The 18,239-nt window shown below is 41.0% G+C and overlaps 1 protein-coding gene and 1 non-coding gene across 2 annotated transcripts; both read left to right on the forward strand.

Moving 5' to 3' along the window:
* Positions 1-386: 386 nt before the first annotated feature.
* CCN6 (cellular communication network factor 6) lies at positions 387-17,759 on the forward strand. Its single transcript, XM_047734182.1, has 5 exons — positions 387-503; positions 7,841-8,147; positions 11,554-11,796; positions 15,378-15,571; positions 16,631-17,759. The coding sequence occupies exons 1-5, from the start codon at positions 426-428 to the stop codon at positions 16,910-16,912; spliced, it is 1,104 nt and encodes a 367-aa protein (XP_047590138.1). The 5' UTR covers positions 387-425; the 3' UTR covers positions 16,913-17,759.
* LOC125103362 (U6 spliceosomal RNA) lies at positions 5,189-5,295 on the forward strand. Its single transcript, XR_007128368.1, has one exon. It is a non-coding gene; the product is annotated as a U6 spliceosomal RNA (small nuclear RNA).
* Positions 17,760-18,239: the final 480 nt, after the last annotated feature.

An 18,239-nucleotide genomic window follows, 5' to 3' on the forward strand; every position in this document is an offset into this window, starting at 1 on the left:
AGAGCAGGATGGCATTCTGTGCTGTGGGGCTGGGAGGGCCTGGGGCAGGGCAAGCCTTGAGTGAGTGGGGAGGCTGAGTCAGGTGAAGAAGGCTAATGGGGCCAGCGGCACCATTTTTTACCGAAGGGCAGACTCCGATCTCTGGGAACTGGCAGAACAGTTGCTCAAAGAAAAGTCACCACCTGACCTATCCTCCTTAGTCCTGGAGGAGAGTGCTCACCCCCTCATGACACAGTCCACGCCCCTGTGAAGGTAAATATGAGGCGAGTCGCAGGAAAGAAAACAGGGTATTAAAGCAGATCCCTGAGAGCCAAAGCAGAGGCTGAGAGTGTGAGCCCAAAGTCAGTGGCCTGAGAGGTGGAGGCGTGTGTGTGTCCTGCTGAGGAGACACAGGGGCCCTTTGTGCGGGGCCTGAGCTGCCTCCTATGTCCCGGTGCTGTCGGCTCCTGGGGAACATGCCGGGGCTCCTCCTTTCCACGCTGCTGGGCGCTGCTCTGGTGCAGGTAAGCTCCCTCTCCTTCTGCTTCCCCTTGGGAGGCTGCAGCGGTTCCTATTTCTTCAGGTCAGAAATGAAAAGAGAAGAAGATGGAGGAATCGAGGGAGGGGGAGGTGGTGCAGGATAAATTCCTTGTGGAAAGACTTCATGCCAAACAGGGAGCCATTTTCCTCTCCAAGGAAAGTTGGGTTTTAGTTTATTAGCTTCAGGAAAGAAGTGGAAAACATTTCTCCCTCTCAGGTAATGGCACTAAATCCCACTTTCGATACATTTGAACAGCTCCCAAACTTGAATAAATGTGTATTTTAAGTGGAGTAGGACACACACCACGGATCTAGGAGAAGGCAGCCCCGCCTGGGGGCAGTGGGGTAAATGGTGCCTCTTCGTTTGGGTCCCAGGCTGGGGCTCAGCTTTCCAGGGCTGTGTGCAGAACGTGCAGAGAGCCACTGGAAAAAATGATCCTGACAACTTTCTTCAATTAAGCCTGTCCTTGTTGGAGAGGAGAACTCTGGAAACACGTTTATATTTTTCAAACATTTTGTTACGTCTTTTCCCAACTCATGTGTTTCTCACTTTTCATGAAAGGGAACCAGTCCATGAAGACTTTGAAATAGTTTAAGCCACAGACCAAAGGAAGGTTAATTTAATAGGAGCAATTCATTGCCTTAGTATTTTTTACCAAGAAGATGAAAACAGGGTGACTTATTTATGGATTTATGTACACAGCAGAGGTTATTGCTTGCATAGAGGATAGAGCTTTTGAAACCTTCTGGTGATTTGGAAACCATGGGACATGTCTTTGAGTTAATAGTTGATTAGGGCAGTAAATTGTATTTTGGGAAATAAGAGGTTGAAATTTGTTATATTTTATACGGAGAGATCTAAGATTATAAAAGAATCCTAACAAGAATGCGGGTGGTACAGTTTATTTCCAGTGTTAGGTGGAGCATGCATTTCCCCAGTGGGGCAGCCTATCTCCCACTCCACCCTTCTTGAGAAAAATCCTATCATTGTTGTGAATGGAGAGCCTATAAGGTATTCCTAAATAGTAAATATTCCATTATAGAGAGATGTGTCCAAATTTAAAAAAAAAAACAAACAAACAAACATAAAAAGGTGTTAAAATGCAGAAATGAGAAAGTGTTATTTTGCTTACTTTTGCCATTATGAATTTTTAAGGAAGAATACCTACCATTTGTTGAACATCTGCCACGTGCCAAACACTGTGTTAGGTACTTTAGTTGTTATCTTAATCCTCAAAATAACCGTATAAGGTGGATGTTATTAATCCCATTTTACAGAGGAGGATTGAGGCTCAAAGATCAAATATATGATAAAAAGTCATCTAAGATCACTCTATATATAGAGAGAACTATACCAAAGCTCAGCTTTGGTGTCAAAACCCTTTCTGTTATGCCAAAAGAGCCCTTTTGGGTGTACCAAAAGAATTCTGTTTCATTTCTTTCCCATTCCACCAAAGGAGTTTACCGACTCTTGTTGTTTTGAGATTTTGATTTTGAAAACAGTCAAAATGTCTGAAAAAATATGTAACTTTTAATTTTCCCACTATTAGCCATTTCTGGGACTCTTCATTTTTGTATTTCTGAATTATTATCTATTACAGTTTTCCTTGAGACAGATCTTCCTTTCACCTCTCTTGTGAAGCAGGTATGCTAGCAACAATTTTCTCAGTTTTTGTTTGACTGGAAATGCCTTTAATTTCACTTTCACTTTTGAAAGATAGTTTCACTGGAGATAGAATTCCAGGTTGACAACCCCCCACCCCCATCCCCCTTTTAGCACTGGGTCTTGTTCTCTTCCTCCTCCTTTTTAAAAAAAGACTTAATTTTTTTTTTTTTAAGTAGCTTTAAGATCATGGCAAATTTGAGGGGCGCCTGGGTGGTGCAGTTGGTTAAGATTCCAACTCTTGGTTTCGGCTTAGGTTATGATCTCGGCGTCTTTTCTCACTCTGTTTTCAAAACTTTCTCTTTACCTTTGGTTTTCTGCAATGTTACCTTGTGGCCTCAGAGATTCTATAGAAATACTTCAAGACTGGAAAGAAAAACATGTGTCCCCAGGTGGGCAGTTTTGAGAGTAGCCTTCTCCTTAAGAGGAAGCAATATGAGGAAAAGCATGGGGGGGAGGAAATGGACCTGGTGGGTCTAGCAAGTAGCAAGATGCAAAGGAGAGTGAATTGAGAGTGAAGGCTGGGGAGGAAGGCATAAACCAGCACAGGCTTTAGACAGCATGCTTATAATTTCGGACCACATAGTGTACCCAGTAGGGAAGTCATTCTTGAGGAAGCAAAACCAGTTAAGAGTGTACTGCTGTCATCCTCAGTAGCAGTCTCAATGGCGAAAGAGTGACTAGTTCTCAGGATATGAGGACACCAAGCATCAGTCACTGAATGTCTATGGTAAGTGAGGAAGAGGAAAATGACCTGGATGACTCCTGGCTTCCTAACGCCAAACTTTGGAGAAGCTGTCTAAAAGGCAGAGGTTTGTGAGAGATGATGAGTTTGGGGGAAATGAGTTTTTCCCATGGGACATTCTAGTGACATCGTCGGTTGGTAGCCAGCCATATGGCCCTAGAGCTCAGTGGAAAAATCCTGGATGGAAATTTAGTTTTGAAGCTTGCACAAGATGGAAATTGAAGGCAAGGGAGGTGGACAAGATTGCTAAGAGACAGTGGGCAGAGTGAGAGAAGCAATACATTGAGGTCACAAAACACCAATTAGTCTAAATGTAAGAAATATTTGGGGAAAGAGGAATCTGCAAAAGAGATTGAGAGCGTATGTTGAGAATAAGGGCAGAATTGGGATGCCCTGGCTTTCATGAAAGCCAGGGGAGCAGAAGAGATTAAGAGTCAAATGCCTCAGAGAGGGGACAAGGGGCAGCCTAGAGACTCCATGAACACAAGCCTAGCTGAGTGGCCACTCAACTTTGCAGGGAGGCCCTGCTAACCATGGCTGAATCTGGAAAAACTGAGAAGAAGACACTATTTCTACTCCCTTCTCCACTCTTGTATTTCCATCCCCCTCTTCCTTCTCCAGACTCTCAGCACTGTTTCCTCAAACTCCAACCTCACATTGTATCTTCCACTTGAATTGTAGCTGAAAGTGTTTCTCTGCGGGGTTTTTACCAGTGATAATGCAAAGGGCTGAAGGCGGATGGTGGGATTGCAAACTGATGTTTTTAAAGGTAGGATTTTTGAGTTGGAAGGAGGTTTAGACCTCTGGATCAGTGCAACGGCTTCCAGTCTATCAAATAAAAATTGAAAGTTAATTATATAACTTATTTGCCAGGCACTGTGCTAAGTGCCAATAGTATACCCACAAAAGAGCCCCAAGTTCTGGCTGGGTAACTGTCAGCCCATAGAGAAGACAAGCTCTTACACAGATAATTTCAGTATGAGGGCATGTAAAAGGGAGGCAGGAGAGGTTGTAAAAAGTTTTCTGGAAAAGATGATGCCTAAACAGAACCAGGTGAAGGAGTGGGAGTAGGAGAAGTATGTTCAAGGCGAAAGGAACAGCATCGGATATGCAGGTAACTGCAGACCCTTGAACTTGCTAGAACCTGAGGCAGGCAAGAGATGAGGAGGGCCCTCAATGCTATGCTTAGAAGTTTGGACTTTGCTGTAAGTCGATGACTTACAGGTGTCAGGGATGAAGGAGAGGAGCAGGTGAGGTTGGTTTTCAGCTTCCTGGCTTGGGGAACCCAGTGGCTGGCATCACCATTCACTAAAATGGGGACTACTAGTTGAGGAGCGTTCTGTTGGGGGGAAGGAGAAAATGAGATGCTCACTGGCATCGAAGTGGATATACTCAGTGGAAATTCACGAGTTGCAAGCTTAGGGAGAGAGGTCTAGGCTGGAGAGGGGAGACAGATGCAGAGATTAGGTGGCTTGTTCAGGATCAAAGCTGGTTTGTGGCAGGACCTGGACTAGGGAAGGAAGGAAGGTAAGGGTTGAGAGCTCAGGCTCTGAAATCTGCCTGCCTTGTTTAAATCCTTTTCCTACCACTTGATGTGTATGATCTAGGACAGGTTACATAATCTGAGTTTCAGTGCCTCATTTATAGAATGGCTACTATAACCAACCACCACAAACTCAGGGGCAGAAAACAACACATATTTATTATCTTATAGTTATGGACATCTGTAGTCTGAAAATGGGTCTTAGGGGGCTAAATCAAGTATTGGGAAGGTCTGTGTTCCTTCTGGAGGGTCTAGGGGAGAATCTGTTCTTTGCCTTTTGCAGCTTTTAAAGGTGCCTTCACTCCTGGCTCATGACTACTTTTCAGCTGTGATGTCACTCCTGTCTCTGCTTCTATCATCCTATCTTCTCTGGCATTCCTGCCTCTCTCTTTTTTTTTTTTTCTTTTTTGAGAGAATGAGAGAGAGAGAGAGAGAGAGAGAGAGAGCACACAAGAGTAGGATGGAGTGGAGGGAGGATCATGACCTGAGCAGAAATCAAGAGTTGGATGCTTGAAAAAATGCTCAATATCACTCAATATCAATATCAGGGAAATACAAATCAAAACCACAGTGAGATACCACATCATGCCGGTCAGAATGGCTAAAATTAATAAGTCAGGAAATGACAGATATTGGCAAGGATGTGGAGAAAGGGGAAACCTCTTACACTGTTGGTGGGAATGCAAGCTGGTGCAGCTGCTTTGGAAAACAGTATGGAGTGCTCGCTTCGGCAGCACATATACTAAAATTGGAATGATACAGAGAAGATTAGCATGGCCCCTGCGCACGGATGACACGCAAATTCGTGAAGCGTTCCATATTTTTAAAAAAATTTAAAAAAAAGAAAACAGTATGGAGGTTCCTCAAGAAGTTAAAAAAGAGCTACCCTATGACCCAGCAATTGCACTACTAGGTATTTATCCCAAAGACACAAATATAGTGATCTGAAGGGGCATGTGCACCCCAATGTTTATAGCAGCAATGTCCACAATAGCCAAACTATGGAAAGAGCCCAGATGTCTCTCGATAGATGAGTGGATAAAGAAGATGTGGTCCATATATACAATGGAATATTACTCAGCCATCAAAAAAAAAAAAAGAAATCTTGCCATTTGCAATGACCTGGATGGAACTAGAGGGTATTATGCTAAGTGAAATAAGTCAATCAGAGAATGACAATTAAATGACTTCACTCACATGTGGGATTTAAGAAACAAAACAAAGGAGGATGGGGGAAGGGAGGGAAAAAATAAAACATGACGAAATCAGAGAGGGAGAAAAACCATAAGAGACTCTAAATCACAGAAACAAACTGAGGATTGTGGGAGAGGAGGGGGTAACTGGGTGATGGGCATTAAGGAGGGCACATGATATAATGAACTGGGTGTTATATATAACTGATGAATTAGTGAACTCTACCTCTGAAACTAATAATACACTATATGTTAATTTCTTGAATTAAAAAAAAAAAGTCAGATGCTCAAATGACTGAGCCGCCCAGGCGCCCCCTGCCTGTTTCCATTTTAAGGATGCTTGTGGTTACATTGGGCCTACCTGGTTAATCTAGGATAATCTCATCTGAAGATTCTTAACTACTTCTGCGAAATCCCCTTTGCTATGTAAGGTAACATGTTAATAGATTCCAGGGAATGGAACACAGATATCTTTGAAGGGAGAATTACTATGCCCATCCTAGGTGGACAATAACTGCTCCCCACTGTTCTTACGAGGGGTCAGTGATGTAATCATATAAGGCACCTGGTATACAGGAGGTCCCATGTTCTTTCATTCAATATATTTTATTACAGACAATAACACAGATAGCAGCAAAGTGCTTACCCCTCAAAAAGCTCACATTCTTGATGCATGCTTCAGAAAATAAACGTACAGAACATGCAGGAATAAGATAGGTGGTAAGAAGGTCTATGGGGAAAAGGCCGTGCAGGGTGGTGTTTTATAAAGGATGGTTACTGATAAATGTAAGCACAGACCCAAGCAGGTGGAAGAGTGAGAGATGAAGGTACCTGGGGGGGGAGCAGGCTTGGAGTGTTCAAAGAATGAGGTGGGTGTGGAGTGGAATGGACCAAGCCAATGGGTGAGTGACAGCGGGCAAAGGAAGGTAGGAGATGGGGACCCAATGTTGCAGAGCCTTAGAGGGTAGTTTGGCTTTTTTTTTTTTTTTTTTTTTTAAGATTTTAAGTATTTGAGAGAGACAGAGAAAGAGCGCAAGCACGAGCAGGGAGTGGGGCAGAGGGAGAGGCAACACAATGCAGGACTCGATCCCAGGACCCTGGGATCATAACCCGAGCTGAAGGCCGACGCTTAACTGACTGCGCCTGGTAGTTTGGCTTTTACGTTGAAATGGGAAGCCATGAGGAAGCCACCTCTTCTGAGCAAGGAGTGACATGAATTAAAGTATGGTTGTAAAAGGATATACATATTTATTGTATACCATTTGATAAGCTCTGGGATAAGTACATACTCATAAAACTATCGCCACTCTCAAAGCCATATCCATATCTATCGCCCCCCCCCCCCAAGTTTCCTCCTGTCCCCTTTATTGTTGTTTGTGTGTGCTAAGAACATTTAACATAAGATCTATTCTCTTAGCAAAATTTAAGTATATAACACGGTACTGTTAGCTATAGGCGCTGTAGTTTATTTTATTTGAACCATTCTACCAAGTGGAGGATATTGAGGACAAAGGGGGAAAGCGAGGAGAACATTTAGGAGACGATTATAATTATCTGAAGTGAGAAATAACTGTGGCTTGGATCACTAGGATAGCAGTGGGGGTATTCAGAAATGATTAGATGTCACCAGTGATTGAAGATGTCACCAACAGGATTTACTGAAGGGATGGGACCTGGGATGTGAGAGGGGAAGTCAAGAGGGACCCGACCCCAAGGTATTCTGAAAAAATGAAATTGGCGTGAGCTCAAGCGAGGGTGTGCAGAAGATCGGCATGGAAACTCGGGAGTTTGCTTTGGTCCCGTCGAGCTTGCTAAGCCCATCCCATCTCCACGGGGAGGTCTGGCAGGTTGTGGCTGATTCTGGAAGGGAGGTGTGGGGGGAGATAGAACGAGGGGAGAGCCTCGAGAGGCCTCCACCACAGAGGGCTCCAATTAGGGATGAAGAAGGTGCGAAGAACCCAGCAAAGACCCGGAGAAGGAGCCATCGGTGAGGAGGGAGGAGGAAGTGATGCGCTGGGAGCTCAGCGGAGAAAGGTTCAAGGAACCAGGGTCGGGTCAGATAGATATTCTCACAGCTCACCACCCCCTATCCTACCCGTTTAGAGGAAGGCTTCTATTTCCAGAACTCTCTGAACGCAGTGTGAGGAATCTAACGGCTCCTGTGTTACCCCCTGCAGTTCTGCGGCCAGGCGCAGGGGGGCGCGCCATCGGCCGCGGCGCCGGAAGCCAGGCCCAGAGGAGAACTAGGAGAACCGGAAGTGCAGCCGCGCCGACAGTTCTGTCACTGGCCCTGTAAATGCCGCGGTGCGCAGCCCAGCTGCCCTCCGGGAGTGAGCCTGCTGAGGGACGGCTGCGGGTGCTGTAAGATCTGTGCCAAGCAACCGGGGGACATCTGCAATGAAGCCGACCTCTGTGACCCCCACAAAGGGCTCTACTGTGACTACTCAGCCGACAGGCCTCGCTTCGAGACCGGCGTGTGCGCACGTAAGTGTCTCCCGGTGGGACCTCGGGCGACGCTCGCGTCTGTCTGGGCGCCAGGTCTCCCCCAATTAATGGTTCTTGTGGGATAATCCGCGGAGTTCGGCCACGGGTGGGGCCGGTTTTGACGTCGTGGACAACACGTGACACCGGCGATATTTACACGTGGTCAGAACCCCCTGCTGTTTTTTGTTGCACCGTAGTGATCTCTAGTTATTTTCAGGTGATTGCTTTCAGTGAGAAAAAGAGCTAAGATGATGTAAGGAGGAGCAGACTTCTTCAGGCGCCACACAGTGACTGCTTTTGTCCCTGCGGTCTAATGCTGTCAATTTAGCGTTCTCTGGAACTAAAAAGGAATCTCGCTTCAAGTGTAAGGATGTGCATCTAGTGTGCAGACGTACTGAATTCACCTCCAGATAACCAGCAAGTCACTGTTCTTTTCAGATGAAGCAGATGTGTAAAAAGGAAGGTACGGGTACCCCAAATCACAGCCTGACCCTCAGCTTGAGGGGTATTAGCTCTGGAGACTGATTGAGACCCTCTAAATTGACACCTCGAGGATAATTCAGGATCCTGATTTACCTGGGATTAAAAATTAAGATTTCCAAGGGAAGAGAAACACCCGTGTCAGCTGGACATTTGAGTCAGTCCATAGGAAAGATTGCCCACTGTGTGGGCAGGCAGATTACTCGGGAAGTCTGGGTGTGAGCATGGACTGAATGTGTAGAGCTGTTCAGGTTTGATAGCCTGACACCCCTGTTTAGTGCTGACTAAACTATATTGATTAAGAAAGTAGGCGCTGGGTTCCAGTTCTGGGCTTCATATGCTGAGTGATCTTGAGGTCAAGTTGCTTAACCTCTCTGTGCCTCAGCTACGTCATATATATTTCCTACCGAACAGAAATTCCAGGAGGAGCAAATGAAATAGATACAAAACCCCAAACACCTAGCAGAATATCTGGTCGGTAGTAGACTCCTAAAAATGTTAGCTATTATTTATGGAAATTTAACAGGGAAAACATGTCCTATCAGACTCTGGCATCATGATACCCCTTTCTCCCAAACGGTGCTGGGCAAGTTATTTCATTAACCTAACAAGCACGTAGTGAGCAGCCACTACCATGCTAGGCATTGGCACCAGCAGCTGGGGACACAAGAAAGAAAGAAAAAAATATATATATATATAAATGTCCTGCCCTCACAGAGTCAAAGTTTATTGTGTCAGATCTTTCCATACATGATGTCACATACAATGTGGTATTTTAACAGAGCATAGCCATGAGGATGGGGATGGGGATGACCTCTAACTGGGGTCACAAACCATGGCCCAGGGGCCAAATCAGGTCCAGAGCATGTTTTTGGAAGTAACATTTTATTGGAGGAGAGCCACACCATCCAATTACATGGGCTATGGCAGCTTAATGGTACAGAGCCCAGTAGCTGTGACAAAACCCCAGTGGTCTATAAATGCTAAGATATTTACTGTTTGGCTCTTTATAGAACATTTGCTGATCCATGATATAGAACGATTTTTAAACTTTGGTCTGAGGACCCCTTTAGTCTTAGAAATTAATAAAGACCCCAAGAGCTTTTGTTAATGTGAGTTTTCTGTATTGGTATTTAAATGGATTAGGGATTTAAAAATACTAATTCATTTAAAAATAAGAAACCCATTGCAACCTGATGGGAATAATGTATTTGTTAAAAATATTTTATTTTCTAAAACAAAAAATTAGAAGAATGGAACGGGTTTACAGTTTTGTAAATGTCTAGCTTAATGGAAGATAGCTCGATTTCCCCATCCGCTGCTGCTTTCAATCTATTCCTGTGTGTTATTTTGGTTGACATCTATGAAGGGAATCCAGCCTGACACAGATAGGTCATTGGAAAAGGCAGGGGTATTTTAACAGAATTTTCAGATAATTGTGAATATTTTCTTTGATATTCTTTTGAATATTCTCTTTGATAAACTTGAGGAGTGGTAGTTTCTTGGAAATTAGCTGCATCATGGAATCTGAAACCATATCAATGAATTTGTCGAACTCTGTGACAATAAAATGTATTGGTCTATCCAAGATCTACTTGGAATGGGTGTTTTACTTATATATAATTTTGTAATATCATGCATCGTTTATTTGGAAAATGCTAGTTTGGAACAGTGGTTATATAGATATTCCAAATATTGATATACTTAATTATACAATATTTAAAAATATCACATTAATGAATACTAATCTCATCAGAAAAGTCTGCATACTGGATAGATATAAAGATCTCAGTGGTGGATACATGTTTTCCAAAATTCTAATTTTTGCTTGAAAGCCTGAATTCTGTCATTGGCCAGAAAGTTGTTTTCCTTGAAGTGACAGGCTCACTGTTGATTTTCAAGGAAATGTCTGCCAAATACCTGAGTAATCCTGGTTTCTCTGTCAGTCATTTCTTTAGGTGAAATTCCTAATGAAAAAGTGGTTGTTTCAGCCCCAAACTCAGACAATAGATTAGTTGCTTCTCCTCAAGAAGAATATCTACAGAAATGCTCTGTGGATACTTTCTATTTTGTCACACAGGATATTTAAAAGACATATATTTGATGGTTAAAATTTAATAAAGTTAGTAATTTTTATTGTGCTGTCAGGACATTATTAAGTAAAACTAGCTTTTTTTTTTCTTCCAAAAGTACATTTATGGATACGTGCATTGACAAGGTAACTACAGTGACTACCCTGTATAATCAGCTTCATGCTAAGGTTCCAGCTTTTGTACCTTAGTGCAAATATCCACACAGTGAAAACAGCCAGGCACCTCTTGGTATTCTGGAAAAGAGTTTTGGCCTCACAGATTCTCATGAAAGGGCTTCAGTATTGCCAAGAGGTCCGAGGGGTCATACTTTTGAGAACTGTTGATCCAGGTCAAGAACGCCTCTCAGAGCAGTGAAAGTTTCCTCCAATTCTCTTAATGAAAAAAGAATTAGTTACTGTGCGACACTGTACTTAAACAAATTATGTTTGTACTTAAATTATGTATGTACATAAACAAATTCTTTTCAGCCATTCATGTAGCCTCATTTCTTACGAATATATCCCTGCCTATTGTTGGACATCTAGCAAAACCTCTTTTACCTTCCACCAATCCATCTCTCAGAATCCTCTCACTGCCATCCTCACAGTGAAAGAACAGGGCCTGTGCTTGGTCATAATTCTGAAAGTGACCAATTGGGGCTGATAGTCTACAATAAAATGAAAATGTCTAATTTTCACCTTTTACAGATGTTTTGGAAAGGAGGTCCAGATGGGGCCTAAGAAATTGAGAACGTGACCTCATGAAGGAGATGGCTGTTACCTCTGAGGTTTCTCATGGGAGGTCTGGTTTATCAGTTATGGCTTCTTTGGTGATTTTGCTTTTCTCTCTTTCAGACCTTATAGCTGTGGGATGCGAGTTCAACAGGGTACATTATCAGAATGGCCAAGTCTTTCAGCCCAGCCCCCTGTTTAGCTGCCTCTGTGTGAGTGGGGCCATTGGATGCACACCTTTGTTCATACCAAAGCTGGATGACAGTCGCTGCTCTGGCACTAAAGGTAGAAAGAAGTCTGATCAGTCCAACTGTGGCCTGGGACCCTTCCAAAAGCAGCTTTCAGCAAGCTACAAAGCAATGCCAGGTGCTTAGAGGCATATTTATTTTTCATGTATTGGCTTCTCGTGGTTTTCTTTCATGTTCCTTTGATGTACCATAAGTACTCAGTAAGCATCTGATGATCAGACCTTATAGCGGTCAGTGTGAGATTTAGTTTGCCTGCGGCTTTACTCAGTCTGCCTCAGAGAGGTATATTCTAAGAATCTCAAAAGGAAACTTCATAATGTTTTAGATTTTTCCAGTAAAACATTCCAGCTTTTAAAAGCTCTGCTGGGTCAGAAATACTCTTCTATGTCTCTGCTCATTCCCACTCAACCTCTTCTCAGAAGAGCTGACCAACTATTGTTCACATGCACCCTGAGAAAAATTTTTGCTTGTATATGTTATATTATGGGCAAGAAGTACGAACTAACTCATCCCCCAAATTTTCAAAGGTAACTTTGCTATATGATGAAAGCAGAAATGGAAGCCTACTGATTAAAAATATTTAAGAATATGTTTAGAATTTGTAATTATTGTTTCTAAAAACAGAAAACAGCTGACATAAGATTATCTTTTCATTCGCTCTGGAAATGATGCTCTCCAGTCACCGACACACATACAGGGCTTTAAAGTAGGTTCCCTAGGCATGTGAGTAGTCAGAAACCTATAATGAGGCTCTGTATCACTCCTCTTGAGCACCTGGCCATTTGCAGCGAGTGTCCATATGTTCACAAAGGCTCTATTTTGGTCAGCTCTAAGTTAATATCTTACTTAAGTGCCGGGGCATTTTGGGGACAGGAGTTTCAAAAACACCAACCAATGAAGCACAGATGAGGAAGGACTCAAAAAGGTCAATATTCATGCCTAGTTATTATTCACATCTCTGTGTTTTCTCCCAGAAATCAAGAATGCCTCTTTATCAAAATTTAGAGCTTGGGAAATGATAGGTGCAATGGAGATACAGAGGGGATATTCAACTACACTAAAAACTCCTTAAATTCACTTCTATTTTGTGGATATTTAATAAAAGCCACTATCATCGGAGAAAGGATATTTTAGATATTTAAGAACCAACTCTATGAAAGGCACTTTCTCAGAAACTTCCATTATCCCAACTGGTTTGAAAATAATTTAACAGGTTGTAGTGAATTTGCATTTACCATACCTAGTTTTTCAGCTAATAGCAAGACACTACTAATGCTCTAAAACCTCTAAAATTATAAGCCAAACTGTTCTTTCTTCAAAATGTACAGGAACAGTTGATTTTCTGCATTGGATCTGAGGGACTCAGTGTGAGTTCCTGGGACCCATGCATGAACCTCGCTGGTGAGAAAATACCTTAGCCCAGCAGTTTCCACAAGTAAAGCTCTTTGGATCAAGTTCAGTCGGTCTTCTTTGTGGAAGTAGAGCAGTTCCAGAGGATTCATTTGGAACCTGGTTGGAGGGGATGTTAGACCATCACACTTGGTGGTTCGTGCTTTGCTACAAAAAAACAAAATCTGCCACTGTGCTCTTGGGAGCTGAGATCACAGGCCTAGACAGTTTTCAAGGGAAGTGTACGTTCAGTCTGAAGTCTCTCCTCTGCTTAACTTTGAAACTGTATTTATGGGCCTGAACAGAAGTTTGGTTTTTAAAATTGAGCACAATGACAAACACACACTCTAAGGTGTATTTGTGGTAGTAATTTATATACTTACTAATGCAGACAGCTCATGGTTGGAATCTAGCTTTTGTTTGCTCCATATGAAGCATGCAGTGAACGCCCCCATGCTTTCCTCACTGCTCCCCGAGTACTAAATAAATTCTCTAAAAGCTCTTCTAGTTTTCTTGCTTTTTAATGAATGTTAAATTTCTGAACTGCAGCTCTTGGCTTAACTTTAGGGGGGTTATTGGTAATACGGTAATCTGACCTGCCTTTATTTATTGCAGATGCCTGCCGGGGCTTTTAATCTGCTTCCTGCATAGAGGTCTTTAAACTGCTGTCTACCTTCCAGGTATCTTCATGTTTCTGCTTCCTCTCCCTCAGTTCCTTGTGCAATCACGGGATCTTACTGTAGTAACGCTGAAAGCAGTGAAAGATCATTTTATTTTATTTTTTTCAAAGATTTTATTTATTTATTTGACAGAGAGCACAAGCAGGGGGAGTGGCAGGCAGAGAGGGAGAAGCAAGCTCCCCTCTGAGCAGGGAGCCCAATGTGGGACTCGATCCCAGGACCCTGGGATCATGACCTGAGCTGAAGGCAGACATTTAACCAACTGAGCCACCCATGCACCCTAAAGGGTCATTTCATTTAAAAACAGCAGAAACTTCAAAGTGCCTACCATTTCCTATCAGGAAGGCAGTTTGCCGGGGGCAGGTGGGGAGTGAATTTTCAGAGTTTTAAATTGGCATTTTAAAGTAATGTAGCCAGAATTTTGCCATGCTCAGTTGTAGATTCAAATCAAAACCTTATTCCAAGCATCAATTTTAGGATGCACATTAACCTTAAGGAAATGTTTTGAGAAAATAAACCAGTATGTAGTTAGTTTAAAATGAAGCAATGGGGGCACCTGGGTGGCTCAGTCGTTAGGCGTCTGCCTTCGGCTCGGGTCATGATCCCGGGGTTCTGGGATCGAGCCCCGCATCGGGCTCCCGGCTTGGTGGGAGGCCTGCTTCTCCCTCTCTCACTCCCCCTGCTTGTGTTCCCTCTCTCGCTGTGTCTCTCTGTCAAATAAATAAATATTTAAAAAAAAAAAAATGAAGCAATGGCCTGATTCATTCATGAGAAGAAAATGAAGCTCCCAGTGGGTTCATAATAGAAGACTTATTATGTACTCATTGTATTCTTATTATTTATACCCTTCCCCTCCCTTTTGCTCCAGTGTCAGTAGAATCAGTGGAGGGGGCTCCATCTATCCACCAACTTATCCACCCACCCATAGATCTGTCCATCTTTTCCTTTGCCATGTCTTTTTCTAGAAATGATTTGAAATGGCTAGCCAATGGAATGAATACTATGGGCCTAATTCCATAGGGAATGTAGCAGTTAAGCTGAATGGATAAAATAGATAACATATTTGCCATGCCTTAGTAGTATATGATTTTGATTAGTTCAATGTAATGTGGAGAGTTTTCTAAAAGACTAGATTAAAACAAGTGGAGGAAAAATAACTGGCTCAATAGTTTATCCTCAAATATAACTTTTGTATTTTAGATTTTAACATAATAGGAAATTTAACATTAAGACATTGTTCTGATTAATAATATCTTGGCTGTCTTAATCTTAAATGTCTATTTCATTGTTGAAAATAATGTCCAGCAAGAGGCAAGAACTAGAGAAAGCACAGTAGTTTACTACTTAGATGAGTTGAACAGAAGCAAATGGATGCATCTTACTTAGATTTTCAAAAATAAACTATTTTTATTCTTCCTAAGAAATTGGACTGTCGCATTTGATTGAAAGGACATTTGGAAAGCGGGGAAAAAGAGAATGATGAGTTAGACCATAAGCTTATTTTATGCTGAGTTTCATTACATAAAGGGTTCTGATGTATTAACAATAAGCTGAAAAATAATGATTAAAAGTGGTCTGTTGACATGAGTACAAATATGTATACATATGTACTTTCCCCTCTTTATTTTAGCTTATAGGAATCTCCCACTTGTTTGGAAGAGAAAATGTCTTGTGCAAGCAACAAAGTGGACCCCTTGCTCCAGAACATGTGGGATGGGAATATCCGATCGGGTCACCAATGAAAATAGCAACTGTGAAATGAGAAAAGAGAGAAGACTGTGTTATATTCAACCTTGTGACAGTAATATATCAAAGAGAGTAAAGGTAACATTAGATTTAACTTCGTTATAATTATTAAGAGACCGAAAAGTACTCTTGCATTTTAGAGAGATAGATGTTGTGTAATTCTTATTAAAATAAGATCACCTCATTGTAACTCTTAAACTACTCAGAGGAAAACAAAGATTAATCTATCTGCACTTCATGGGAGAAAATCTTAACTAGAGGAGAGGTAATGTTACCCTACTGATTCTCGATATTTTAACAGCTTAACAGTGTGGGTCTTGATCAGCCTGATTTCTTCTGGTAGACCCAACATGTATTATGTTTTTTAAAAATAGATCCTTTTCAGAGTCTTTTAAAAAATATATTAATTTTATGCAGTGGAGTCAAGGCAATGGATAAAAGATTTTGGTTGCTACATCATAATTATAAAAACAGACATTATGGACATCACAGAAGTTCTAATCTTGGTTATGTATCACCAGGTTGGAGGGGGAAACCACCATGTCCAAAATACTCTGTGCTTAGATAGTAGATTTGCCAAAGGACTGTGACAAAATATTTACTCTAGATTTGTTTGGTATAACTAGTGCTGGTCCTGCTTCTAGAACAAGGCAAGATAACCATCTCAAGAGTAAGTTTTAGGAACACTAAAAGTCTTTTCATCTCCAAGTTATTCCCTATCATGTTAAGAAGCTGACAACTTAATTTTAAAGGGATTTAGATATGTCTTCATTTATTCATCCACTCAAAATTGTCTGACCTGTGTTAGGGAATTTGCTAAGTCTTAGGTAAATAAACATTTAATAAGACATGGCCCTTGACATTAAATAAGACAGAGAAATTTTCATTCTGGAAACTGGAACTAAGTAGAGTGGATAGCCAAAAGACTGGGGAGTGGGTCCTATACTATGATGGAACAAGAACAGGGAGGACAGACTTCTGGTGAGGGTATTTTGAAGGTAAAGAAGAGACACTAAACGGGAAATATTAATGCCCTGGAAATAATTTCTTTCTTTGTGTTTCTACATAGAGTACCACTTTTCTAAACTGTTGTAACCAAATTAAAGAATGACTTCTTAATGTCATGTACCTTTTCAGATCCCCAAAGGAAAAACGTGCCAACCTACTTTCCAACTGCTCAAAGCTGAAAAATTCGTCTTTTCTGGATGCTCAAGCACTCAGAGTTATAAACCCACTTTCTGTGGAGTATGCTTGGATAAGAGATGCTGTATCCCTAATAAGTCTAAAATGATTACCATTCAATTTGATTGCCCAAACGAAGGGTCATTTAAGTGGAAGATGCTGTGGATTACATCTTGCGTATGTCAAAGGAACTGCAGAGAGCCAGGAGATATATTTTCTGAGCTCAAGATCCTATAAAACCTAGTATATATGGGAAAAGTTAAGTTTAGGTAATCATGTCATTACATAAGGAAATTAGAGTGGTTTTAAAAGGGTGGCACATCTACCTTACCGATTTAAAAAAGGGAAGAATACTTACCTATTCTCAGATGACTCTATTTAAGGCATTAGAGGCTATTTAAAATGTTCTCTTAAAAATATATGTAAAACTTGGTTAGCTCTTTCTGCTCATTGGTCTTGTCCCTCTGCTTTAATAAAAGCTTTTTTGCACCAAAAATATCTATATATGTATATATGTATGTATATATATAGCTTAAAATTCTTAAAAGTGAACTCTTGTTTAAAATGTGTAATTATGAAATACACAGATAGTTGCTTCCATCTCCATATTCCATACATAATGGAAAAATTAATACAATTTACAAGAAAGCATTTTATTTTATAAAATAATCTAAAATACTTTGTTGAAGATGTGTAAAAAGTTTAGAACTTTTTTAACACTTTATTTTTAAAAACTTTATCTGTACTTTGACAGTGTAGCCTAGGATTCCATCAGATGATAATTACACAGTGAGCAAGATTCTGGGTTTACGTCTTAAATAGGAATAAGATTAAATTGCAAATATAATTTCCACTACCCTATCCTGAGTATCAGTTTATTAAGATTTCTTTTAAAAGAAGAAAATAGAACTACTTTGGCCATTATTGACAACTGTAAAGTATAGAAACTTTACGAAATACTGTAAAAAATGAAATTTCCAGGGGCGCCTGGGTGGCTCAGTGGGTTAAAGCCTCTGCCTTCGGCTCAGGTCATGATTCCAGGGTCCTGGAATCGAGCCCCGCATCAGGCTCTCTGTTCAACAGGGAGCCTGCTTCCTCCTCTCTCTCTGTTGCTCTGCCTACTTGTGATCTTTGTCTGTCAAATAAATAAACAAATAAAATCTTAAAAAAAAAAAAAAAGAAATTTCCAAGATAAAGATCAAGAACAGTATCCGTACTTAGAAAAGGAAAGAAACTTAAAGACTTAACACTAAAGAAAGCACAGATTATTATGGCTTGAAAATAAATTGTTCCCCCAAATTACTTTCTTAAATGATAAATCCACCTATGGATTTAAAATATAAATTGTATTTAAAGTTAATTTAATGTTAAAACTATAACTGGAGATTATAACTGGAACACGTTCCCTAGACTATTATAGCCATTTTCCTGTAAACTTTAGAAGATGTCTAGCTAAGTAATGTTTTATTTGCTTATATAAATGGTAATAAGCAAATCCAATAATAACAAAAGCAATACTGTTTAAAAAATAGACATTTATTATTATGAAATCAACTGTTTTAAT

This window comes from Lutra lutra, chromosome 6 (assembly GCF_902655055.1).
Source record: "Lutra lutra chromosome 6, mLutLut1.2, whole genome shotgun sequence".
NCBI classification, from domain to species: Eukaryota; Metazoa; Chordata; class Mammalia; order Carnivora; family Mustelidae; genus Lutra; species Lutra lutra.